At 49.2% G+C, this 25,597-nt stretch overlaps 1 protein-coding gene across 1 annotated transcript in view; it reads right to left on the bottom strand.

Annotated features, from left to right (window-relative positions):
* ARHGAP18 (Rho GTPase activating protein 18) overlaps nucleotides 1-25,597 on the bottom strand; it is an 80,479-nt gene that overhangs the window by 9,799 nt on the left and 45,083 nt on the right. The window contains exons 5-12 of the mRNA XM_054393104.1: nucleotides 20,162-20,331; nucleotides 16,288-16,453; nucleotides 12,622-12,713; nucleotides 10,646-10,723; nucleotides 9,008-9,167; nucleotides 7,554-7,636; nucleotides 4,983-5,189; nucleotides 2,686-2,832 (exon numbers count right to left, since the gene is read on the bottom strand). Of these exons, the coding sequence (XP_054249079.1) occupies nucleotides 2,686-2,832; nucleotides 4,983-5,189; nucleotides 7,554-7,636; nucleotides 9,008-9,167; nucleotides 10,646-10,723; nucleotides 12,622-12,713; nucleotides 16,288-16,453; nucleotides 20,162-20,331 (1,103 nt within the window). The remainder of the gene's footprint in view (nucleotides 1-2,685; nucleotides 2,833-4,982; nucleotides 5,190-7,553; nucleotides 7,637-9,007; nucleotides 9,168-10,645; nucleotides 10,724-12,621; nucleotides 12,714-16,287; nucleotides 16,454-20,161; nucleotides 20,332-25,597) is intronic.

Below are 25,597 nucleotides of genomic sequence, written 5' to 3' on the forward strand. Positions count from 1 at the left end.
GCTTGCACCCACAGGGACACACTGGGAGGAGACACCAGCTGGATGAGAAGCACCTTCTCAGGCTTTGTTTAATATTTGTTTCATTTTTTCAGGGTTCTTGGGTGGGCAGATTATGCATGCCTCAGAATGCTGCACTTTTATAGAATCATAGAATTGTTTTGCTTGGAAGAAACCTCAAAGATCATTGAGTCCAACTGTAAACCCAACATCACCATGGCCACCAAACCATGGCCCCAGGTGCCATGGCCACAGGTTTCTTGAACACCTCCAGGGATGGGGACTCCACCACCTCCCTGGGCAGCCTGTTCCAGTTCCTGACCACTCTTGCAGCAAAGAAATTTTTCCTAATCTCCAACCTAACCTTCCCCTGGCACAATTTCAGGCTCTTCTCATCCTCTCACCTGAGACTAGAGAGAAGAGCCTAATCCCCACCTCACTGCAGCCTCCTCTCAGGGAGCTGTAGAGAGCAATGAGGTCTCCCTCAGCCTCCTCTTCTCCACTCTAAACACCCCCAGCTCCCTCAGCTGCTCCTCCCCAGCCCTGTTCTCCAGACCCTTCCCCAGCTTTGTTGCCCTTCTCTGGACATATTCCAGTACCTCAATGTCCTTCTTGGAGTGAGGGCCCCAAAGCTGAACCCAGCACTCAAGGTGTGGCCTCACCATGCCCAGCACAGAGGGACAATCACTGCCCTGCTCCTGCTGGCCACACCATTCCTCTTCCAGGCCAGGCTGCTGGTGGCCTTCTTGGCCACCTGGGCACACTGGTGGCTAGTCTTCAGCTGCTGTCAACCAGCATCCCCAGGTTCTGTTCTGTCAGGCAACTTTCCAGCCACCCTATCCCAAGCCTGGAGTGTTCCTTCAAAGGGAGCAGTTAAAGACTCATTGAGGCAAAGAGCTCAGTGGTGCAGGAACTCCAGTAGAAGGGCAGAAGGACTAAATGCTACCTTTGTTCAGCAGAATCACAGAATGGCAGGGGTTGGAAGGGACCTCCACAGCTCATCCTATCATATCCTATGATGCCAGAGCAGCATCACCCAGGGCAGGTCACACAGGAACACAACCAGGCAGGTTTGGAATGTCTCCAGAGATGGAGACTCCACCACCTCTCTGGGCAGTCTGCTCAGTGCTGTTCCCCTTCCATTAAAGAAGTATCTCCTCATGTTTAGATGAGACCTCTTATGTTCTAGTTTGCTCCCAAACACTGTCTGCACTGCAAAGAAATATTTATTTCAGTAAACTCATGCCCTGCTGTGCCTTCCATTGGGCAGCAGTGCACCTAACTGGGGGTCTGATGATACTGAGTGCTGCCATGGCACTTGCCCCACTCTGCAGCTGCAGACCTGATGATGCACTTTTGTTTCTGGTGCCTCAGTGGAACCAACCTGTGGAGCTCAGTGTTGAGAACAGAAATATTTTGAAAAAAAAACCTGGGGAAGCAGACACACAGACAGGCAGGCAGACAGACAAGCTGACAGACAAGCAGGTAGACAGACAACAGACAAAAAGACAGGCAGATGGACCGACAGACAGACAGGCAGACAAACAGGCAGCAGACAGACAGCAGACAAACAAATGGGCAGACAAACAAGCAGACAGGCAGACAGACAAGCAGACAAAAAGATGGACAAACAAACAGACAGACAAAAAGACAGACAGACAGACAACCAGATGGACAGACAACCAGACAGACAAACAGAAAGACAGACGAAAAGACAAGACAGACAAACAGACAAAACATGGACAAACAACCAGACAGACAGACAAACCAGATGGACAAACAGACAACCAGACAGACAAGCAGACAAAAAGACAGACAGACAAGCAGACAAAAAGATGGACAAACAAACAAACAGACAAAAAGACAGACAGATAACCAGCCAAAAAGATGGACAAACAAACAAACAGACAAAAAGACAGACAACCAGACAAAAAGATGGACAAACAAACAAACAGACAAAAAGACAGACAAACAGACAAGCAGACAAAAAGACAGACAGATAACCAGCCAAAAAGATGGACAAACAAACAAACAGACAAAAAGACAGACAACCAGACAAAAAGACAGACTACCAGCCAAAAAGATGGACAAACAAACAAAACGACAAAAAGACAAACAGACAAAAAGATGGACAAACAAACAAAAAGACAAAAAGACAGACAAACAGACAAGCAGACAAAAAGACAGATAACCAGCCAAAAAGATGGACAAACAAACAAACAGACAGACAAAAAGACAGACAGACAACCAGACAAAAAGATGGAAAAACAGACAGACAACCAGACAGACAGACAAACAGACAGACAACCAGATGGACAGACAGACAACCAGACAGACAAAAAGACAGACAGACAACCAGATGGGCAAACAGACAACCAGACAGACAGACAACCAGACAAGCAGACAAAAAGACAGACAGACAACCAGACAAAAAGATGGACAAACAAACAGACAGACAGACAAACAGACAGACAACCAGATGGGCAAACAGACAACCAGACAGACAGACAACCAGTCAGCCCGACCCTCTAAATGTGTCCTGCTGGTAACCCCAAAGCTCTGACCCTCTCTGGTGCCTAGGGAAACGCTCAGGTTAAACACAAGCAGCTGTCCCCTCTGCTCTGTCCTCCTTTCCCCCACCCCTGACAGCCTCTCAGTCCCAAGCCCTCCAGCTCTCTGTGTCCTTACATCATTAGTGCTCCTCTCCAGCTTCTCGTGCTTTTCCCGGTCATATGCCATCTTCTTCAGAAGTTTCTTCATGGCTTTGTCCTTTTTCTCCTTCCTCTGCTTCTCAACGTTTTGTTTTCTCACTTGGTTAACAATGAACTTGGGGATCTAGGTGAACACAGACAGTGAGCATGAAGGGCTGCATCGTTTCCTTAAGGAAGTAACCTGACAAAGCCATCTCAATGGACTTGGAAACAAACAAAAAAAAAGCATTTATTTCCAGCAATAATTAAACATTCAAATAATGTGAAGCTGTGGAACCATTTAAAACCCACCCAAGTTGTGAGGTTATAGCCCCCCCAGTAAGCTCTCAGGCCAAGAGAGGTGGAATCATGCAGTGGTTTTACTGCACAGTGGTGGTGACAACTTTCCCTCACATGCAGCAAAGAGCAAAACTGTTCAAAGGTGCTGATGGACAACAAAGCCCAAACTGCTCCAGGTTATCTAAGTCAGAACTTGGCATGAGACCAGGACACAACTTCAGGATTTCCCAAAAAGGAAATGGACTCCAAGACTCCAGACTCAAAAAGCCTGGAGAGGAGAGGATTGAGAGGGGATCTGATCAGTGTCTATCAATATCTGAGGGTTGGGTGTCAGGGAGGAAGGGACAGGGACAGGCTCTGCTCACTTGTGCCCTGGGACAGGACAAGGGGCAATGGATGGAAACTGCAGCAGAGGAGGTTCCACCTCAACATGAGGAGGAACTTCTTCACTGGGAAGATCACAGAGCCCTGGAGCAGGCTGCTCAGAGAGGTTGTGGAGTCTCCTTCTCTGGAGACTTTCCAGCTCTCTCTGGATGTATTCCTGTGTGACCTGCACTGGATTCCATGGTCCTGCTCTGTCAGGGGGTTGGACTGGAAGATCTCTAGAGGTCCCTTCCAACCCCTAACATCCTGTTCCAGTGTTCTCTTACCCTCACAGTGAAATAATTCTCCTCCTGTTTCCATGGAACTTCCTATGCCTCAGCTTCCACCACTGCCCCTTGTGCTGTCATTGGGCATCCCCCAGCAGAGCCTGGCTCCAGCCCAGAGGGCACTCCCCCTGCACATCTTTATCACCAGCAATGAGGTCACCCTCAGGCTCCTCCTCTCCAAGCTCCAGAGCCCTCAGCTCTCTCTTCTCATGAGGAAGATCTTCCACTCCCTTCATCATTTTCATGGCTCTGCACTGGGCTCTCTCAAGCAGTTCCCTGAGGTCCTTCCTCAAGTGAGGGGCCCAGAACTGGACACAATATTCCAGATATGACCTCAGCAGGGCAGAGTAGAGAGGGAGAAGAACCTCTCTCACCCTACTGACCACAGCTCTTCCAATCCACCCAAGGATGCCCTTGGCCTTCTTGGCCTCAAGAGCACATTGCTGGCTCATGGTCAATCTCCCATCCACCAGGACCCCCAGGTCCCTTCCCCCTTCACTGCTCTCCAGCAGGTCAGTCCCCAACCTATCCTGGTCCATGGGGTCTTTCCTAGGTGCAATATTCAACACTTGCCATTGTTGAACTTCATTAAATTTCTCCCTGCCCAGCCCTCAGCCTGTCCAAGTCTGGCTGAATGGCAGCACAACCCTCCTGTGTCAGACACTCCACCCAGCTTGGTATCTGTGTCAGTGTGAGCTGAAATTCCCCCACACCAACAATACCCAGGCTAGCTCAGTCTGGAAGCGAATGCAAGCTGTATTTACAAGCAGATCTACAATCTAGGATGAAATGCAATGAATATGTACAAACAGACACAATTCACAACATTTACAAATATATACAATCAACAGAAAAGCACAACCAAGCTCCCTTTGCTTCCCACAAAGGAGATTTCCCCAGGGACCTTCCCCCAGACCCCCCTGGCAGAAAGCAGAGTTAGGTAAAAGCAAAGAGGTTGTTAACTTAGCTCACCAAGGTCAGTGTGTTATCCCCAGCCAGAAGAGAAGAAGGAACAGCAGCCAGACACCCCAGCAAGTTGCCCTGACTGTGCCTACCTTGTTTTGAGTAGTAGTTCTTAAACATTTCTATCTATCCAATGGAAGTGTTTAGAACAATCATTATTTTGCTTTCTTACACCCAATAGTGACTTATTTACCCTCTTTAGCTTTCTCTACTTGAACTCTGAGAAGAAAAAATTAAAGAGGCAGTTTCAAACCATCACAGCATCATCAGCAAACCTGCTGATCTTCCCCTAAATGCTGGAAATGCTGGAAATGCAGGTTGCTTGTGCAGATGCCTTGCCTGCAGAATTCCTGCTCCCCCCTTCCCTCCAGAAGATACTCACTGTCCAGAGCAGGTCTTGGTACTGAATCATGGAGCGCATGACATTTGCTGTCCCAGCTGCCATGACGAACTCGCTCTGCTCAAGAGCCTTGGAGCCAAACCCATGGAAGGTGAAGAGGTTTGGGGCCATCACCATGGCAACGTTCTTCAGTGTCATTTTATTTTTGTCTCGATGGTCAATGACCCTTTGGAGGAACTCAAGCAGTACCTGAAACAAGAGCAGAACTTACATCTCAGCTCTGCACAAGAGAAAGCCCTGAGTGAAACACATTGGTACAGACTTCTGGGAGAAGCTTTGCAGTCCCGATAAAACCTCACTGAAACCTATCAGCAAGAGAGACCAAGAGCCCTGGGGCTGTTTAGCCTGGAGAAGGCTGAGAAGGGATCTGATCAATGTCAACAAATATCCAAAGGGTGGGTGTTAAGAAGGGGCCAAGATTTTTGCAGTGGTGCCCAGAGATAGGAGAAGGAACAATGGCTACAAGCTGGGACAGAGGAGGTTCCACCTCAAGATGAAAAGGAACTTCTTTGGTGTGAGGGTGCCAGAACCCTGGAGCAGGCTGCCCAGAGAGGTTGTGGAGTCTCCTGCTGTGGAGACTTCCAAGACCCATCTGGATGTGTTCCTGTGTGACTTGCCCTGGGTGATCCTGCTCTGGCAGGGGCTTGGACTGGATGACCTCCGGAGGTCCTTTCCAACCCCTAGCATTCTGTGGCTCTGTGAAAGGTGAGTTGTTCACAGGACTGCAATGCAAGTTTTGTTTCCTTTAAGTAATGAAGTAAATCATTAGGTGTACAAAGCTGTCAGTACCCCAAAACACTGACATGATGAAGACTCATATAGGGAAGAAGTTCTTCAGTATGAGGGTGGTGAGACACTGGAACAGGTTGCCCAGGGAAGCTGTGGATACCTCCTCCCTGGAAATGTTCAAGGCCAGGCTGGATGAGGCCTTGAGCAAAGGGCTGGTGGGAGGTGTCCCTGCCCATGGCAGTGGGGTTGGAACTGGATGGTGTTTAAGGTCCCTTCAACCCAAACCAGGCTATGATCATTTTTGTGGATAACATTCCCCAAACCATTCAAGTGTCTTTGAATCTCTGCCCAAGAAGAGTTTTTTCCACAACTCTCATTATGTGAGAGCAGAAGCAGCATGCCAGGGATGTGAAAACATCCCTGTTGGCTCTGCTTAAATTGAAAGCAAAGGCTGCAGTGGCAGCTGTCATGGTTACAGACACAGAGAGTGGCTGATTGTGTAAGGTAAGAGACTGGTGAGCAGAGCACTGCAGAGGGAGTGACAGGCAGGCAGTTAGAGACTGATAATCCTCCATTCATTCCCTTCCAGATGTTTGTAGCTCAGCTCAGGAGCTCTCCTCATTAATCCCACACCATAAATAAGACTCAAAAAGAAAGTATTGTTTAAACAACAAAACCTGAAAGAGCCTTAAGAGGAAAAATTTTTCATAATGCAAACAAATCATCCATTGGAATAATCTCCCCAGGGAAGCAGTGGAGTCCCCAGCACAGGACACAGATGGAACTGGACAGAGTGCTGGGCCATCTGAGCTAGACTGGGCTTTTCCCAAGAAAGGGTGGACTGGATGATCCTTGGGCTTCCTTCCAACCTGGTATTCTATGATTCTATCATTCTTTTTGCCTGGAAGAGATGTTCTGCATCCTGAAAGGGGTTTGTGAGAAAGCTGGGGAGGGACTTTTGACAAGGGCTGGGAGTGACAGGACAAGGGACAATGGCTTTGAGCTGGGAGAGCAGAGATTGAGACTGACAATCAGGAAGAAATTCTTGGCAGTGAGGGTGGTGAGACACTGGCACAGGTTGTCCAGGGAGGCTGTGGCTGCCTCTTCCCCAGAGGTGCTCAAAGCCAGGCAGGATGAAGCCTTGAGCAACCTGGGCTGGTGGGAGGTGTCTCTGCCCATGGCAGGGGGGTTGGAACTGGATGATCTTGAAGGTCTCTTCGAAAACACACCATTCCATAAATGTATGAACCCCTACTCAGATCCTGAAAATTCATTTTTGATTGTAGAAACTCTAACAGTTAAGCACATTCTGAAAAAGCTGCACAGCTCTGCTATAAAAGACCAGGCCCAAACTGGAACACTGCAGGTAACATGCTGCAAAGACCAAGAGGAAGAGGAAATTTCTAGTTTAATGAGAGCAGGAACAAACAGCACAGAGAAAAGGGAGGAACAAAAACGAAGCTAAGGCCATTTCAAAAAAGCAAACTCTGAAACTGTTTATTTTTTGCATTGGAAATAATGACAGCTGGGGGAGGAAAAAAAAAAAGAAAAACAGAAAGGAAGACAAATTCTAAGAGAAACGGTATCTCAAGGTCTCTCACTGGGAGATTATTATTGCAATCTCCTGGAAAAAGCTCAAGTCACATTCTTAAAGTCATTTGGGAAGAATTAGTGTCCTAAGGGCTTTTTTTTTCTGAAGGTCTGTGAAATATGAAAAGAGAAAGATTCACCAAGTTCAGCACTAAGTGGCAACTGAAAAATACCATTATTAAAAGATAGACAAAATATTTGTGCAGGAAAAAAAAATGTATCAGCAGCTCTAACCTTCAGAGTGTCTCTGTTTGCTTCAGGTAGAAGGAGAACCAAAAGATTCAAAGCTTGCAGTTGCTGTTTCCTCGTTGGAAGATCTGCCAAGTGAAGCACAGGAACCTCAGTATTTTAAGTTGTCTTTTATCCTCCCTCAAAGCACCACCTCCATGTGGGAGCCTCTCACAGAATGCTGAATAGGTGCACACAGATGATTGCCAGAGGATGACAAAGGGCTGGCAGATCCTTGTTTTCTCACTCATTCCCAGCTCCTCTCTTGGGCTTTGCTGGATGACTCAGCAGCCTCCTGGCACTGTTTTCTAGCTGCCTTGTGATTCTTTGTTTTGCAGTGTTACAAGACCCAGGCAGCTAAGGGTCCCTCCCTTTCTGAGCCTGTGCCCCACCACGTGACAGGGATGTTTGAAGCTGCTCTCACAGCTCCTCTGACTGCCTCAGCAGTTGTGTGGTCTCCAGGTCACCCATGAAGAATGAATGGAGCCCACGTGTTGCTGAGGAAGGCAGGTCTCCATGGCAGCTGCAGTGGCAGTGGGGACAAAGCCAGGAGCAGGGAAGCTTGGCACATTCCTACAGCAGTGAGCACCACCTGGAACGTGGCAAACTGCAATTACAGAGAGGTGACATCAGCTCTGCCTTTTCCCCACGTGCTCTCTGATGTGCCAGCCACCCAAGGTGCAGGATCAGGGCATCCCCACACTCCTCCACCTCCTAGAAGAGTTCTGGCAGTGTAGAGCAACAGCAAGCAACAGCTCTGTGCAATAAACTTCCTCCTGTCATGCTCTAGAGGACATGCTCTGACAAGTCTTCTCTTGACAAGACTCCTAATGAACCAGGCCACAGTCAGACATTCTTGACAGTGAGGGTGGTGAGACACTGGCACAGATTGCCCAGGGAGGCTGTGGATGCCTCCTCCCTGGAGGTGTTCAAGGCCAGGCTGGATGAGGCTTTGAGCAAGCTGTGCTGGTGGGAGGTGTCCCTGCCTATGGTAGGGGGTTGGAACTGGATGAACTTTGAAGTCCCTTCCAACCCAAACCATTCTATGACTCAATGATTAACTTTTCCTGGTATAAATGGATAAAATACCCTAAAGGAACATTTGCTAGATTTCCTGCAGAACTGCTAGATCTTTGCTCTTGATTTCTTTGGAGGCAAATACAGTTTATGAACTGATACCATCACACAATTTCTTTATAATCCATGCATACCCCCTAAGGACCAACAGAAACATCTTACCAGCAAGAGGCCGTGTGGCTTTCATTTGATTTGTAAACTACTAAAACAGGTGGAAAAAGCTCTTTGTACAGTAGCAAAACCACATCCAGCCTTTAGAAGTCAGATTGTTATCCAGTTTGTATCTGAGTTTCACATATTATTAATGAAAATGCTGCTCTGGCAGAGGCCCTCCTCTGCACTAGTATCCCTTCCTTGCAGCTGAGACAAAGGACACTACTCACTCTGTACATCTTGGAAAGCTTTGAGATATTCCACAGTGAGGAGGGGCTGAGGCAGTTCCCGGATGAAGAGCTTCAGCAGACTTGCTGCATCATGTTGCTTTACATTTTCCCAGTTGAATGTCCCATCATAAAATTTTGCTTCCAGCTCTTGGCAAAGACTCTGAAAGGCAGCAGAGAGAGAGAGCATCAATAACACTTGGCTGCTGGCAGCCATGCATTATACACGCAGCAGGTACTGTCCATACACCGAGAGAGGAAAAAAAGGGAGAGCTGACGTATCATTAACTCCAGCTGCTGCTGAGAGAGGGGATTCTGCCTCTCTGCTCTGCTGAGACCTCATCTGGAGCACTGTGTCCTGCTCTGGGGCCCTCAACACAAGGAGGATATGGACCTGCTGGAGAGGGATCCAAGGGAGGCCATGAACATGATCAGGGAGCTGGAGCACCTCCCCTGTAGGGACAGGCTGGTAGAGCTGGTAGGGCTGTTCAGCCTCGAGAAGACAAGGCTCCAGGCAGACCTTAGAGCAGCCTTCCAGTACCTGAAGGGACTACAGGAGAGCTGGGGAGGGACTTTTGACAAGGGCTGGGAGTGACAGGATGAGGGGCAGTGGCTTTGAGCTAGAAGAGGAGAGATTGAGACTGGAGATTAGGAAGAAATTCTTGACAGGCAGGGTGGGGAGACAATGGAACAGGTTGCCCAGGGAGGCTGTGGATGCCCTCTCCCTGGAGGTGTTCAAGGCCAGGCTGGATGAGGCCTTGAGCAGCCTGGGCTGGTGGGAGGGGGGTTGGAAGTGTCTGATCTTTAAGGTGCCTTCCAACCCAAACCATTCTATGAATCTATGAAAACTGCAAAAAAGCAGTAGCCAGTGGTAACTAAACAAACCCAACTTCCACAATCTTCCCTTCTTTCAGCTGTTTCTACTGTAGCAGCTGCTGGACCCAGGGCTACCCAGCAGATGCTGGCAGATGTCTTCAGACAGCTGAATCCACTTCAGTGGTCTTTTCTGTTCAGAATTTAAGGCCAGCTCAGACCATCTTTTTAACACACTGCCTCTTGGCATGACTCATAGCCTGTGGTTAGTTTCCTGGATGCAGGCAAAAGCCAGGGCAGAGCCTTTTTGTAGCTGGCACTCACTGCCAAGCATCGGTGTGCAGGGAGGTGCAGCGAGCTGAGGAGTTCTGCTGCTACTCATAAACATCAGGGTGAGAGGTGCTGCAGTGCATGCTGCTGCCTTGCCCTAAACACAGGGTAAGGCTATCAAAACAGGCTCACAATGCCTGGGAAAAGCTTCCTCCTGAGGGGTAAAGACTGTGGATGAAGTGTTGCCCGAACTGGGTGATGGTTCATGGAAAAAGCAAAAGCTCCTGCCAAGAATTAATGAGAGTTTGGCACAACTGAACTTAAAGCAGAGCCTTGACTCTTCTTCAGACTTGCACTCCAGTCTTCTCCCCAAAACTCCAGAGTGAAACCATCACCTTTCTAGCTGATACAACTCAGATATCTTTGTGAAGAGATTTTGCTCTCTGTTTTTGAGGGTTTTTGTAACAGCCTGGTGTTAAAATTTATTTGTATGGCAACCCAAACTCAGCAAACACAGAGAAGTGTTGGGGGGTGTTGAGAGCCTGTGCAGTGTTTCACCTTTATCCTTGTTGCAGCTCCTGGTATTCTAAGAAGTCCTTCTGTCTCCAGAGTTGCTTCCTCTATCTGGGTGATCAGCTGTCAAAGACAAATCAAACTGAATGAACAAGGATGCCAATTAAAAAGGTTAGTGGATAGCTCTGAGTAGTGGAGCCCTGACCTGCATCTGGGGCTGTGAGCATCTTGTGCCTGCACACTGCTGACAAGCAGACAGACAAACACTTTACAAATGGATTGCAGTTGTAGGTGCAGGACAAAACCTTCAAGATGGCTCTTACCTGGTTTATGAGCATTATTAAAGAAGAGGTTGTCTATTTCATTACAAAAGAAAACTGCATCTTTTATAGCTCCCTCAAGTCTCCTCCAAAGACAGAAGCAGTGAGAAGTAGTTGGGGATGTCCCTGCTGACTGCAGTCAGGGTTGGATTGGATGACCTTCAGAGGACCCTTCCAACCCAGACCATTCTATGATTCTGTGATTTTCCAAAATCACTCTGGCTTCAAAAATAAATCCCAGTTCTTACCCCTGTTAAAGTGTCTCTGAATCAAACAAACTGGAGTAACACTAGAGAAGCACTAAGTAACCTTCTCACAAATACTCTTCTTTAGGACTTTACTAAAGAAGAACTAAGTAAAAGCCTTGGGAGTGTTGGGTGCTGAGCAGCTCCCCAGCTGTGGAGGAGGAGCCCTCCTGCAGCCCAGCAGGCAGTTGTGTGCTGGGCTGGAGCCAGAGGAGTGTGGGCAGCAGGGCAGGAGAGAGCAGCTCTGCTGTGAGGCCAGGGTGAGGGAGCTGGGGGTGTGCAGCCTGGAGAGGAGAAGGCTCAGGGGGGACCTTAGAGCTGCCTGCCAGGACCTGAAGGGATCCTAGAGGAAGGCTGCAGAGGGACTTTTCCTGAGGGTGTGCAGGAACAGGGCAAAGGGGGAATGATGTGAAAATGAGGAAGAATAGGTTTAGACTGGATCTTAGGAAGAAGTTCTTCAGTATGAGGGTGGTGAGACTCTGGAACAGGTTGCCCAGGGAGGCTGTGAATGTCCTGGAGGTGTTCAAGGCCAGGTTGGATGAGGCCTTGAACAGCTGAGTCTACTTGAGAAATGTCCCTGCTCATGGCAGGGAGGTTGGAGCAGATGATCTCTGAGGTTCCTTCCAACCTAAGCCATTCTATGATTGTATCATTCTAACTTCAGGCTTTAAAGAAGCCCCAGTTTAGCAAATGCTGGCACTTTCCAAACAAACTCAACAGTCTGCAATTCTGCACGTGGCTCAGTTAGTAGCAATGATGTAAATTTCCTTCAAACACTTAGGAATCCTAAGTATTGTTTCTCTGAAAGATATGAAGGATGGATCTAAGAGCATTTATCCAAACCAAATCTGTAAATGCCAAGAGCTGCTGACATCATTTTAGCACCAATTGTTCTCACACTGTTTAACTAGGGCAGTGCCTTGGTTAAATATCATCCTGGCCCAGCTCTCCAGTCAGAAAATTGAGGCAACCCAGTGGTGTTTTCTCCAGTTACAGATACTAAAGAGTGTTCACCTACCACTGATTTCTGGAATTGATGAATGCCATGAAAACCAGCAGACAGAAAAAGCCACAACAGCACTAAAGGTGCTCCTCTGGTGTATTTTCCTTGTTTAAAAGAAAACCAAGTGGCTGCATCCAGCTCTCACTGTACCCAGCTACAATCAGAGCAGTGGCTGTCACCCCCACCTGCTGCACACAGAGGTGCTGGGGATTAAGGATATTTATTCTTTTATTTATTAAATAAGCAGCATTCCTGTTGGCTTCATTTGCTTCATTTCAGTGCTAAACAAGATACATTTTAAAAGCACAGAAAAGTCCTTGCTTGCACTTCTGTAAAGGTTTTGCTGGAGAGAAAAGTAAAAGGAATGGGAAACTTTTGGGTTGTAGTGGGAGCAGTGCTGTTCAGTATCTTCATCAATGATAGAGACAGCAAGGCTCCCTTGTGCACATTTACCTTTTGAAAAATCAGTGGAATCCTGGTTCCTGGCACCTTCTTCTGGTCCTGTTCCAGTAAAACTGACAGTGGGACACCAAACAAGCCAGAGTCTGAAGAACAAAGCAAAAGAAACAGAGATATTATCCCCACCTGTGATGATGGCAGAACCCCCACAGCTCTGCAGAGCTAAGCCTGTTCAGTGCACTCAGAGCTTCTGTTCACAGTGTTTGAATGCCTTTGCCAATCAAGTTACTGCACAAAGCATTCTGGCTACAAGGTTCATTCATCTTTTCCTGCAGCCATAAACCAGGAGTCTTCTGGTTTGACTTCAAACTGCCAGCCCCATGTCCTGCAGCACAGTTACAGGCTGCAGACTGGGGGTGATGCTGATCACTCTGCTCTGCAGAGCTGGAGATCACTCACTGCACATTATTGCAATTAACAGGCAAATGGCAGGAGGAAATTATCTAGAAACTTGGCTACCAAAATGAAACAGATGTAATGCTGGAGTGGGTCCAGAGGAGGCCATGAAGATGATCGGAGGCTGTAGCACCTCCCTTGTGGGGACAGGCTGGGAGAGTTGGGGCTGTTCAGCCTGGAGAAGAGAAAGCTCCAGGGAGACCTTAGAGCAATCTTCCAGGGGGCTACAGGAGAGATGGGCAGGGTCTTTTGACAAGGGCTGGGAGTGACAGGACAAGGAACAATGGCTTTGAGCTGGAAGAGGAGAGATTGAGAGTGGAGATGAAGAAGAAATTCTTTGCAGTGAGGGTGGGGAGACACTGGAACAGGTTGCCCAGGGAGGCTGTGAATGCCCCATCCCTGGAGGTGTTCAAGGCCAGGCTGATGAGGCCTTGAGCAACCTGGGCTGGTGGGAGGTGTCCCTGCCCATGGCAGGGGGTTGGAACTGGATGAGCTTTAAAGTCCTTTCCAACCTAAAGCATTGTATGGATCTATGAATCACCCAGCAGTTCCTCTCTGAGGGTTTGGAAAGAAGAGCTTTCCCACATTTGTGTTTTTGCACTACCCACCAGCAGCAGGACAGCAAGATCACCATCTTGCTAAAGGGGTTCTGTCTGCTCTTTTATTGAAATAAAAGTACAGTTAAGCCATGGTCAGAAAACAGCCTCTACAGCAGTGCTAAGGCAGGGCAAGCTCTTAGAAGTGGAATGTAGGCTGAGTGAACCTGACCTTGATGGAAAGTTGGCTTCAAGTAGATGGGACTTGATGTGTTTATGGCCCAGCCAAACACAAGTGAATGAGCACTGGCAAGTAGTGCCCAGAGCCTGCTGACACAGAACTGCTCTCAGGAGCACTGATAATTGCTGTCTGTGCACTCCTCCTGCAACAGCACTGCACAGAGCTAAAAACTGCTCTTGGGGTGATGCTGTGCCAAGGCTGAGCACAGAACAGCTGTAGTGACTAAAAGCTGTCAGCCCTTGAGGGACTCTGGTATTTGTCAAAGAAACAGCAGCTCCAGTGCCAAAGCAGGGAGTTCTGCATCACTATTAGCATAGCAAGTCTGCCTATAAAATAGGAAGGGAGTTCACACACAGTCAACATCCACACCCCACACTTTCATCACCTTGAAGATCTTGTCAATCAGAAAAGTTTCCACTGAGATAAAGTTGCAGAAACAAGGGGTAGGAGGTCAGCAGAAAGGCAGGGCTGGGCACTAAGCACTAAGGAGAATTCTGGTTTCATTGTCTCCACACACTCAAGCACAGAGGGGAACAGCCAACAGATCAGAGAATCATAGATTTGATTTGGTTGGATAAGCCTCTAAGTCCACCAAGTCCAACCATCAACCCAACACCATCATGACCACTAAACCATGCCCCCAAGTGCCATGTCCAGATGTTTATTCATTAAAAAAATTGGAGCTGGTGTATTTTGCTTTGTAGACCTGATGCTTCATACAGTTTGTTGGGTTGGGTGCTTGCAGCTCAGCTCTTTTGCAGACCACTCAAATTAGCAGTGCAGAACAGCAATTCCCTGTCACTTTGTCTCTCTTAACCAGCCACCTGCAGCCTTTCCCCTGCTTCAAAGCCAAATGTTGCTGTCCCTGGGACAGTTCCCTGGGAACAGGAGCTATGAGCACAGCTACTGCAGACCATCCACAGCTTTCCCACAGTGGTATAAAGAAACTACTCTATGGTGTTACACAATATTCTCACAGCAAAGCATGGGCACTGCTCCTGTTTCTCCTCAAGCCACATCCATCTCATACAATCACAGAGTGGCTTGAGTTGGAAGGGACTTTAAAGACCCACACCATATCCTGGTCTCCAAACTGGTGACACATGGGTTTGATGGGTGGACCACCAGATGGATAAAGAACTGGCTTGATGGGTGCACCCAAAGAGTGGCTGTCAATGGCTCCATGTCCCAATGGAGGCCAGGGACAAGTGGAGTCCCTCAGGGACCAGTCCTGGGACCAGTCTTGTTCAACATCTTTGTTGGTGCCATGGACAGAGGCATTGAGTGCACCCTCAGCAAGTTTGCTGATGACACCAAGCTGTGTGGTGCAGCTGACAGGCTGGAGGGAAGGGATCCATCCAGAGGGACCTGGACAGGCTGGAGAGGTGAGCACAAGCCAACCTCAGGAGGTTCAACAAGACCAAGTGCAGGGTCCTGCAGCTGGGTTGGGCAGGGACTGGCTGGAGAGCAGCCCTGAGGAGAGGGACTTGGGGGTGCTGGGGGATGAGAAGCTCAACAGGAGCCAGCAGGGAGCACTTGCAGCCCAGAGAGCCAAGCAGAGCCTGGGCTGCAGCAAGAGAAGTGTGGCCAGCAGGGCCAGGGAGGGGATTCTCCTCCTCTGCTCCACTCTGTGGAGACCACACCTGGAGTACTGCATCCAGTTCTGGAGCCTCTGTTCCAAGAGGGCTATGGACATGCTGGAAGGTGTCCAGAGAAGGGCCACCAGGATGAGCAGAGGGCTGGAGCTGCTCTGCTATGAGGATAGACTGAAAGAGTTGGGGCTGTTCAGTCTGGAGAAGAGAAGGCTCCAAGGAGACCTTCTTGTGGCCTTCCAGGATCTGAAGGGGGTTCCAAGAAAGCTGGGGAGGGACTTTTGAGGATGTCAGGGAGTGATAGGACTGGGGGGAATGGAATAAAGCTGGAAGTGGGGAGATTCAGACTGGATGTGAGGAAGAAGTTCTTCCTCATGAGAGTGGTGAGAGCCTGGAATGGGTTGTCCAGGGAGGTGGTTGAGGCCCCATCCCTGGAGGTGTTTAAGGCCAGGCTGGATGAGGCTCTGGCCAGCCTGCTGTAGTGTGAGGTGTCCCTGCCCATGGCAGGGGGGTTGGAACTGGATGATCCTTGTGGTCCCTTCCAACCCTGACTGATTCTGTGATTCTGATTTAGTTGCAACCCCCCTGCCATGGACAGGGACTAGACCTCTTCCAGTCTGGTGGAAGTGATTCCACCATGGCCATTAAACCACATCCCAAAGTTCCATGTCCAGACATTTCTTGAACACCTCCAGGGATGGGGACTCCACCACCTCCCTGGGCAGCCTGATCACTCTTTCATTCATCACTGCACAGAGCTAAATGCTGCTCAGGAATGGTTACTGTTCATTCATTAATGTAAGTATTCTGCTGGAAAATCATAAAGAAGCAGATGCCTTTGCTTTATGGGATGAAACCAGACCCATATGGTTCAGAGCATGAAACACCAACTCACCTTTGGTTTTGATTTTTACAGCTTTTTGCTGCTTGAGTTCTGTCCCAAGTACGTCATAGAGAGCAGTTAATTCAATCAGTGCTAAGGAATAGACTTTCTTCATGTCCTGAGGGGCCAGGTCACCAATCTTGGTGGTACCTGTTTTGTCCTTCGGCACCCTGTAATTCTAGAAGCAGAGATTGCAGCAGAGTGAAGAATCCATCCCACCACAAACCACTGAGCCCCCTTCAGGGCACAGCCTTTCATCACAGAGCCTGCTGGCACTGACTACATCACCAGACACCCCCCCAGACAGGCTGAAAGGCAGATCAGCCTAAAATCATAGGAGGATTTAGGTTCCTGCTCACTTCTGGAGGTCATCTAATTCAACTGTCTCTTCAAAGCAAGGCTAAACTCAAAGTCTGATCAGGTTACTGTTGTGCTGTCCAACTGGACTTTGAAGATCTGGACAGGCTGAGAGCTGGGTGCAGCCAAACCTCATGAAGTTCAGTAAGGACAAGTGAAGGGTCCTGCACCTGGGGAGGTGTGATGGTTTGAAACTGTCTTTTTAATTTTTCCTTGCAAAGTTCAGAACAGAGAAAGTGAAAGAATGTAAATAAGTCACTATTGGGTGTAAGAAAGCAAAATAACAATTGTTCTAAACACTTCCATTGGATAGATAGAAATGTTTAAGAACTATTACCCAAAACAAAGTAGGCACTCTGCACATTCTGTGTTCGGCAGTGGGGGCAGTTGCTGGGCTGTCTGGCTGCTGTTTCTTCTTCTCTTCTGGCTGAAGATAACACACTGACCTTGGCAGCTAAGTTAACAACTTTCTGCTTAACTAACTCTGCTTCTCTGTCCAGGGGGGTCTGGGGGGAAGCTCCTGGGAGAGAGAGAGGCCCCTTTGGGAGGGTCCCCTTGGGGGAAGCAAAGGGAGCTTGGTTGTGCTTTTTTTCTGTTGATTGTATATATTTGTAAATGTTGTGAATTTTGTATATTTGTACATATTCATTGCATTTCTGTGCTTGTAAATACAGCTTTCATTTGCTTCCAGACTGGGCTAGCCTGGTTATTGTCGGTGGGGGGGGGGAATTTCAGCTCACACCGACACAGGAGGAATAACAGCAGGCACCAGGACAGGTCAGAGATAGCCCTGCTGGAAAGCAGCTCCATGGAGAAGGACCTTGGAATCCTGCTGGACAGCAAGTTCTGCATGGGACAGCAATGTGCCCTTGTGGCCAAGAGAGAGGATTCTGGGCTGTAGCAAGAAGAGTGTGGCCAGCAGGGCTAGGGAGGTTCTGCTCCCCCTCTGCTCTGCCCTGCTGAGACCACAGCTGCAATCCTGTGTCCAGTTTGGGGCTCCCCAGGTCAAGAGAGACAGAGACCTGCTGGAGAGACTCCAAGGGAGAGCCATGAGGATGATTAGGGAACTTGAGCATCTCCCTGTGAAGAGAGACTGAGAGCCCTGGGGCTGTTTAGTCTGGAGAAGAGAAGGCTGAGAGGGATCTGATCAATGTCTATCAGTAGGTGAGGGGTGGGTGCCAAGTGGAGGGGGCCAGGCTCTTTGGGGTGGTGCACAGTGATAAGACAAGGAATAGTGGAGAGAGAAGGTTTCACCTCAACATGAGGAGAAACTTCTTTTTAGTGAGGGTGCTGGAGGCCTGGAGCAGGCTGCCCAGAGAGGTTGTGGAGTCTCCTTCTCTGGAGAATTTGAAACCCCACCTGGATGCATTCCTGTGCAGACTACCCTGGGTGCTCCTGCTCTGGCAGGGGGGGTTGGACTGGATGGTCTCTGGAGGTCCCTTCCAACCTCTAATGTACTGTGGTACTGTGAAGCTCCCTCTAACCCCTGTGGGTACCTGTTCCAGTGCTTCATGCTCTCATGGGGACTTCTGCTTTGCATAACACCACTTCCTCTGTGGTCAGCCAGTCATAGACTGGTATGAGTTGGAAGGGACCTTCAAGATCTTCTAGTTCCAGGGACACCTCGTACCAGACCAGCTTGCTTTAAGGCCACATCCAACCCGGTTTTCAACACTTCCAGGCTTGGAGCCTCCACAACTTCTCTGAGCAACCTGTTCCAGTGCCTCACCACCCTGATGGGGAAGAATTCCCTCCTAATGTCTCATCCAAATCCAGCTTCTTGTAGTTTGAAGCCATTGCCCCTTGTCTTCTTGTCCTTTTGCTGTGCACCTCCAAGAAGCCTGGCTTTGTCCTGCTTGTAACCACCTCCCACCACAACTCACACTCTTCTACATCCTTCTGCAATCACCCCTGGTGGAAATGGCTGTCATGAACAACTGCACTCAGGCACACAGAACAGCAACTTGGCTGCCACAGAAATCATACCCAAGGGGCTCCCTTCTTAGAGGAGGATCCTTCATTATGGTTCATTTCTCCTGCACTGCACTCAGCTGCAGTCAGAGACCAATGTAAGGAACTGAGCTGAGAGAGCAAGGGAGAGGGATTTGTGCTGCTGAGGCCTCACTTGGCGTACTGTGTCCAGTTCTGGGCACCCCAGCTCAAGAACTACAGGGAGAGTCCAGTGCAGGGCCACTGTGTCAGGGGACTGGAACATCTCTCATGTGAGGAAAGCCTGAGAGAACTGGGGCTTTGTAGCCTGGAGAAGAGCAGTCCAGCTGAAACTCCAGCTACTGTATGCAGGATGCATATCACCTGAGGTAAACCAGAGCACAGCTAGCACCTCCTTGGTACAGGCTTGTGCTAGAGAAACATCTCCCAAGGCCTTTGGAAGCCATTTGTAAATCTCCATTAGTGTCAGGCTGTTGATATTCAAACTAGGATGCATGGGGCACGAAGAGCTGCAGCTGTCCTTTTCTACAGAAGTGTCTGCAGAGCTGGGAAATAGGATGGCTTCAGCCTGGGTTTGCTCAGACAGCTTTGCATACACTGTCAGAGGGAAAAAAACCAAAACCAAACAAAACTGTTTTTCACACCAGCTTACAGGTCAGAAGTTGGTGCATGTTCAGGAACTGTTAGATAGAGAGAGATCCTGAGGATCAACAACAAAATGCTTTAGAGGTTCTTCTTGTGAATTTGTTTGCATTAATCAGGGGAGATTTAGGTTGGACATCAGGAGGAAGTTCTTCACAATGAGGTGGTGAAATACTGGAACAGGCTGCCCAGAGAGGTGGTGGAGAGCCCATCTCTGGAGACATTCGAGGTCATCCTGCCACCTACATGCAAAATTTCCTGAGAGAAATGCAAGTGCAAACCAGACAAATGTAAATCCTGTCTATAAGGATGTGGCAACCACCTCTGACAGCAGCCTGGCTTCTTCCCCCTGACACTGCCCTGCACGTCTTTATCTCCAGCAATGAGGGCAGCCCTCAGGCTCCTCTGCTCCAAGCTCCAAGCCCCAGCCTGGCCTCACAGGAGATGTTCCACTGCCTGCAGCAGCTTCATGGCTCTGCACTGGACTCTCTCAAGCAGTTCCCTGAGGTCTTTCTTGATCTGAGGGGCCCAGAACTGGACACAATATTCCAGATGTGGCCTCACCAGGGCAGAGCAGAGGGCAGGAGAACCTCTCTTGACCTACTAACCAGAGCCCTTCTAATCCACCCCAGGGTGCCCTTGGCCACAAGGCCACAAGGGCACATTGCTGGCTCACGGCCATCCTGTTGTCCACCAGCACTCCCAGGTCCTTTTCCCAACAGCTCACTCCCCAGCCTATGCTGGTCCATGGGGTTGTTCCTTCCTAGATGCAAGATTCTATACTTGGCCTTGCTGGACTCCCAAAAATGAGCTATCTTGGGCAGCTCTGTCTTCACAAAGCTGCATCTGACAACATTCTTCTCAATCTAATTCCCTCACTAGCAGATAAACCCCAGCCAGCAGCCCCAAGAAAGAGCCAGAAACAGGCAGCACCTACCGGGAGCAGAGTGTCCCCAGCTCCACCCCTGCAGATTTTGCCTCCTGAGAGGTCTTTGAGATTAGCTGCCTGTTCTGCAAATGATATCTCCAGGTTGATGTCAGTGTCTGAAGATGGCACATCTTCCAGAGGGCTCTTCTCTTCATCTGCTCCCAGACTGAACTTTGTACCTGAAAATAGAGGAAAAAAACATCATTACATCATTTTTTCTTTTTACCTAGCAGCATAATTAAGCTGCTAAGCATAACCACTCAGTGCATGAGAGTCACTTTAAAGCCAAGCAGAAGTTAATGGTGAGCCAGGGATGGGTTCTCTGCTTGCAAATGCACTAATTTCTTCTTTTTTAAATGGCTGTTGAAAATTTAGCTTCTTACAAGGGTCCCTCTTTTGTTGTTTTTCTGGAATAATTCTGCCAAGCCATAGAATCTTAGAAAGGTCTGGGTTGGACCTTCAAAGCTCATCTAATCCAACCCCCCTGCAGTCAGCAGGGACATCCTCAACTAGATCAGGCTGCCCAGAACCCAGGTGAGCATCACCTTGAATATCTCCAGGGATGGGACCTCAACTCCATCTCCCTGGGCAACCTATTGCAGTGTTTCACCCCCCTCACGGTGCAGAACTTGTTCCTGACACCCAATCTAAATCTCAGTCAGCTCTCATTTCAAACCATTGCCCCTGATCCTGTCACTGCAGGCCCTTGGGAACAATCCCTCTGCAGCGTCCTTGTAGCCCCTTCAGGTCCTGGCAGGCTGCTATTAGGTCCCCCTGGAGCCTTCTCATCTCCAGGCTGAACACCCCCAGCTCCCTCAGCCTGGCCTCATAGCAGAGGTTCTCCAGCCCCCTCAGCATTTTCATGACCCTCCTCAGGACCTGCTCCATCAGGTCCAGGTCCTTCCTGTACTGAGGGCTCCAGAGCCAGACCCAGCCCTGCAGGTGAGGTGTGAGCAGAGCAGAGGGGCAGGATCTCCTCTCTCCATCTCTGGCCACACTGCTTTGGATGCAGCCCAGGCTGCCCTTGGCCTTCTGTGCTGCCAGGGCCCATTGCTGGCTCCTGTCCAGCTTCTCCCCCAGCAGCACCCCCAAGTCCTTTTCCTCAGGACTGCTTTCTATCACCTCACCCCCCAGTCTGTATATCCAGTGAGGATTGTTCATGAGGCTTTCTCCTATTTCCCTGTTATGAAAAGATACAGCAGCCCATCTCACACCCCAGCAGACTCCCAGAACCTTCCAGAGCCAAACAGCTTTGGCTTCCTGACTCAAACACCTTCCAGCCTCAAAGACTGTTACATGCTGCAACCACACCAGCAATTCCTTCTGCTGCTAAAGATTCCAAAGCAAAAGAGCTTGTTTGCTCTGGGATCCAGAGCTCTCCCAGTTGAGAACAATTTACAGTACACCAATAATGTCTTTGTCCCAACATTTCTGTCCTTGTCTCATGAAGAGCCTAATCCATTCCTGACAGTCTGAACATGTTTCCGTGAGGTGGGGAAATTGAGACTGGAGATGAGGAAGAAATGAGTGAGAGCCAAGCAGAGCCTGGGCTGCAGCAAGAGAAGTGTGGCCAGCAGGGCCAGGGAGGGGATTCTCCCCCTCTGCTCCACTCTGCTCAGACCACACCTGGAGCTCTGGGTCCAGTTCTGGAGCCTCTGTTCTAGGAAGGATCTGGAGGTGCTGGAAGGTGTCCAGAGAAGGGCCATGAGGATGAGCAGAGGGCTGGAGCTGCTCTGCTATGGAGACAGACTGAGAGAGTTGGGGTTGTGCAGGCTGGAGAGGAGAAGGCTCTGAGGAGACCTTCTTGTGGCCTTCCAGGATCTGAAGGGGGCTGCAAGAAAGCTGGGGAGGGACTTTTGAGGGTGTCAGGGAGTGACAGGACTGGGGGGGATGGAGCAGAACTAGAAATGGGGAGATTCAGATTGGATGTCAGGAAGAAGTTCTTCCCCGTGAGGGTGGTGAGAGACTGGCACAGGTTGCCCAGGGAGGTGGTGGAAGCCTCATCCCTGGAGGTTTTTGCAGCCAGGCTGGATGTGGCTGTGAGCAACCTGCTGTAGTGTGAGGTGTCCCTGCCCATGGCAGGGGGGTTGGAACTGGATGAGCCTTGAGGTCCCTTCCAACCCTGACAACTCTGTGATTCTATAATCTTCAAGGCCTCTTTGACCCAACCCACTCTATGATACAACATACTGCAATGGCCTAACTTCTCTTTCTTTGTTCCTTAAAGGAATCAAACACTACACAAATATACAACATTTTTTTTGTTGAAAAAAAACCCAACCAACACAACAGAAGGAAAACCAGGGAGAAACAGTTCTGCTTTTCAACAAAGTCTAATTTCATAGCAAATCAACCATTGCTTTGCAGTCTGACATTAAAATATATCAAGAAAGAAACAAGAGGGAAAGGAGATTGTAAATAATATTTTAGAGAAAGTATCAAAAGTTATTTAGTCAGAAAAAGATTTTGATCTCTCCACTGTCTCTTCAAACTAGAGAAGAGCAGATCTGGATTGGATGTTAGGAACAAGTTCTGTACCATGAGGGTGGTGGAACACTGGAGCAGGTTGCCCAGGGAGGTGGTTGAGGCTCCATCCCTGGAGATATTCAAACTGAGGCTGGACAGGGCTCCGGGCAACCTGATCTAGTGGAGGATGTCCCTGCTGCCTGCAGGCGGGTTGCACTTTGGAGGTCTCTTCCAACCCAGACCATTCTATGATTCTATGATGTGGTATTTTTAAAGGATCCATCCAGGTCTAGGTTCCTTGTAGAAGACTTTGCAGCTGCTTGTGACGAAATTCAGACTTTCTTAACACCAGGGTAAACCTAAACCTAGCAACCTCCTCATTTCAGCAGGAGCATGACTCTGCCACTGGATCCTGCTCACTGGAAACCTCCAGGGAACTGTAGCCTGTTGAAAGCTCAGGTACCAGAAGAGCCAGAAAGGTGGCATGGAGTATCTGGAAGTGTTTAACACCAGGCTAGATGGGGCCTTGAACAACCTGGGCTTAGTGTGAAGTGTCCCTGCCTGTGGCAGAGGGCTTGGAACTGGATGATCTTCAAGGCCTCTTTCTAACTGAAGCCACTCTAGGAATCTATGAAATGGATGTGGCTGGAAGAGAACCATGAGGAGCAGCTGAAGGAACTGGGGATGTTTAGTCTGGAAAAGAGGAGGCAGAGGGGAGACCTCATTGCTGTCTACAGCTCCCTGAAAAGAGGTTGCAGTGAGGTGGGGTTGGTGTCTTCTCCCTGTAGAAGAAATGGCCTGAAATTGTGCCAGGGGAGGTTTAAATTGGAGATTAGGAAAAATGTCTTTGCTCCAGAGTCATCAGGCACTGAACAGGCTGCCCAAGGAGGTGGTTGAGCCACCATCTCTGGAGGTGTTCAAGAATGGTGTGGCCATGGCACTTGGGGCCATGGTTTAGTGGTCATGGTCGTGTTGGGTTGATGGTTAGACTGGGTGAGCTGAGAGGACTTTTCCAGCCCAAACAATTCTATGATTCTGTGAATCCTTATCTGTGTCCAACTGAAAGACACCAACCCAAGGCTCTGATGTTCTTTACAGTGAGTCCTGACAATGGTCTAAGTCTGTTGAGGTCAATCTCAGGGGATGTCACAGACAGGCCACCAGCTGCAGCCACCACAGCCACTCTCTGGCAGGGCACAGGGCTGTACACAACTGCTCCCAGGTCAGTGTAATGGATCTAAGCTCAGGCTTCCAGGGAGAGAAGGTGGATTTGAGTGAACAATTTGACTCTCCTTAAAACCAAGCAATTCACAGATTCACAGATTGCACTGGGTTGGGAGGGACCCTCAAAGGTCATCATGTCCAAATACCTCTGCACTCAGCAGGGACATCTCCAACTCCAGGCTGCCCAGGGCCACATTCAAGTCTGACTTTGTCTCCAGGGATGGAGCCTCCACCACATCCCTGGGCAACCTGTTCCAGTCTCTCACCAGCCTGATTGTGCAGAACTTCCTCCTGATGTCCAACCTAACTCTGCCCTGCTCCAGTTTCAAACCACTGTCCTATCCCCACAGGTCCTTCTCAACCGTCCCTCCCCAGCCTGCCTGTAGGTGCCCTTCAGATACTGAAATGCTGCTCTAAGGTCTCCCCACAGCCTTCTCTTCTCCAGGCTCAACAGCCCCAATTCTTTCAGCCTGTCCTCACTGGAATACTCTAAGAAGTAGAATAAAACACTTCCAAAACGTTGTGTAGGTTGCTCACTACTTGCTCTTTCCAGAGTGGCTTCTGCTCTCTTTCCATGACCTTGAAAGATGCCTGAGGCATACACTAAAGATTAAGCTGATCCTGAAACCAGAGCTTCTCCTTTGGGTACAGAGATACATGAGACCTCAGCAACCAAACATAGGCAAGGTTAAATTCATCCTTGGCTTCCAGCTTTGGCCTCCTCCTGTGTTTATCTGTATGGCTCATGTAAACTATTTAATGCATCTGAGATGGAGGAAGGCAGGTCCAGGCCTCCTCCAGACTTCTGTCATGCTAATGTAGCCTATACCTGACCTACATCCTTCCTGCCAGGCTGCAGGGATCTGGTGTTAACAAACAATAAAGCACTGGCTCCTGTTTCACTCCTCTGGTCACATGAAGGTGCTGTGTGAAGCAGATGTCTAGGGAATGCTGTGCACAGCTGAAAGGTCTGGAAATGCTGCTGCTAGGGGAGTTTCTTCTCAGTGGTAGAGCCCTGCTGCTATTCTTGTGCATTCAGGAACTAGGAAGCAGCTGTGAGAGGAAGCAGCTTTGGTGTTCTGCCAACCTGCCACCAACATGCAAAATTTCATGAGCAAAATGCAAGTGCAAAGCAGAAAAATGTAAATCCTGTCTGTAAGGATGGGGAAAGCATCTCTGACAGCACTCCTGTGCCTTGTCCTTAGGTCACAAGGCAATTGAGAGATGGCAGAGAGTGGAGAGAACTCTTCAGGAGTGCAGTGGGAAACAGGTTTTGGATATGGAAATATTGCAAGTGTCAACCTTGCTATTTCTTAGTCTGGCTAAAGAACCTAGAGCATGTAGGAGCAGATCTCCTAAAAAGAGAGCCTGGGAGAGTTGGGGCTGTTCTGCCTGGAGAAGAGAAGGCTCCAGGCACACCCTAGAGCTGCATTTCAATATCTGAAGGGGACCTACAGGAAGGGGGGGGAGGGACTTTTCAGAAGGACCTGTGGGGATAGGACAAGGGGCAATGGTTTGAAACTGGAGCAGGGCAGAGTTAGGTTGGACATCAGGAGGAAGTTCTGCACAGTGAAGATGGTGAGACACTGGAACAGGTTGCCCAGAGATATGGTGAGGGCCCCATGCCTGGAGACATGCAAAAACAGATTTAACATGGCCCTGGGCAGCCTGCTCTAGTTGTAGATGCCCCTGCTGACTGCAGGGGGGGTGGACAAGATGACCTTTGAGTCCCTTCTAACCCAATGCAATCTGTGA

Source organism: Indicator indicator, chromosome 27, assembly GCF_027791375.1.
Source record: "Indicator indicator isolate 239-I01 chromosome 27, UM_Iind_1.1, whole genome shotgun sequence".
In the NCBI taxonomy this organism is placed as follows: Eukaryota; Metazoa; Chordata; class Aves; order Piciformes; family Indicatoridae; genus Indicator; species Indicator indicator.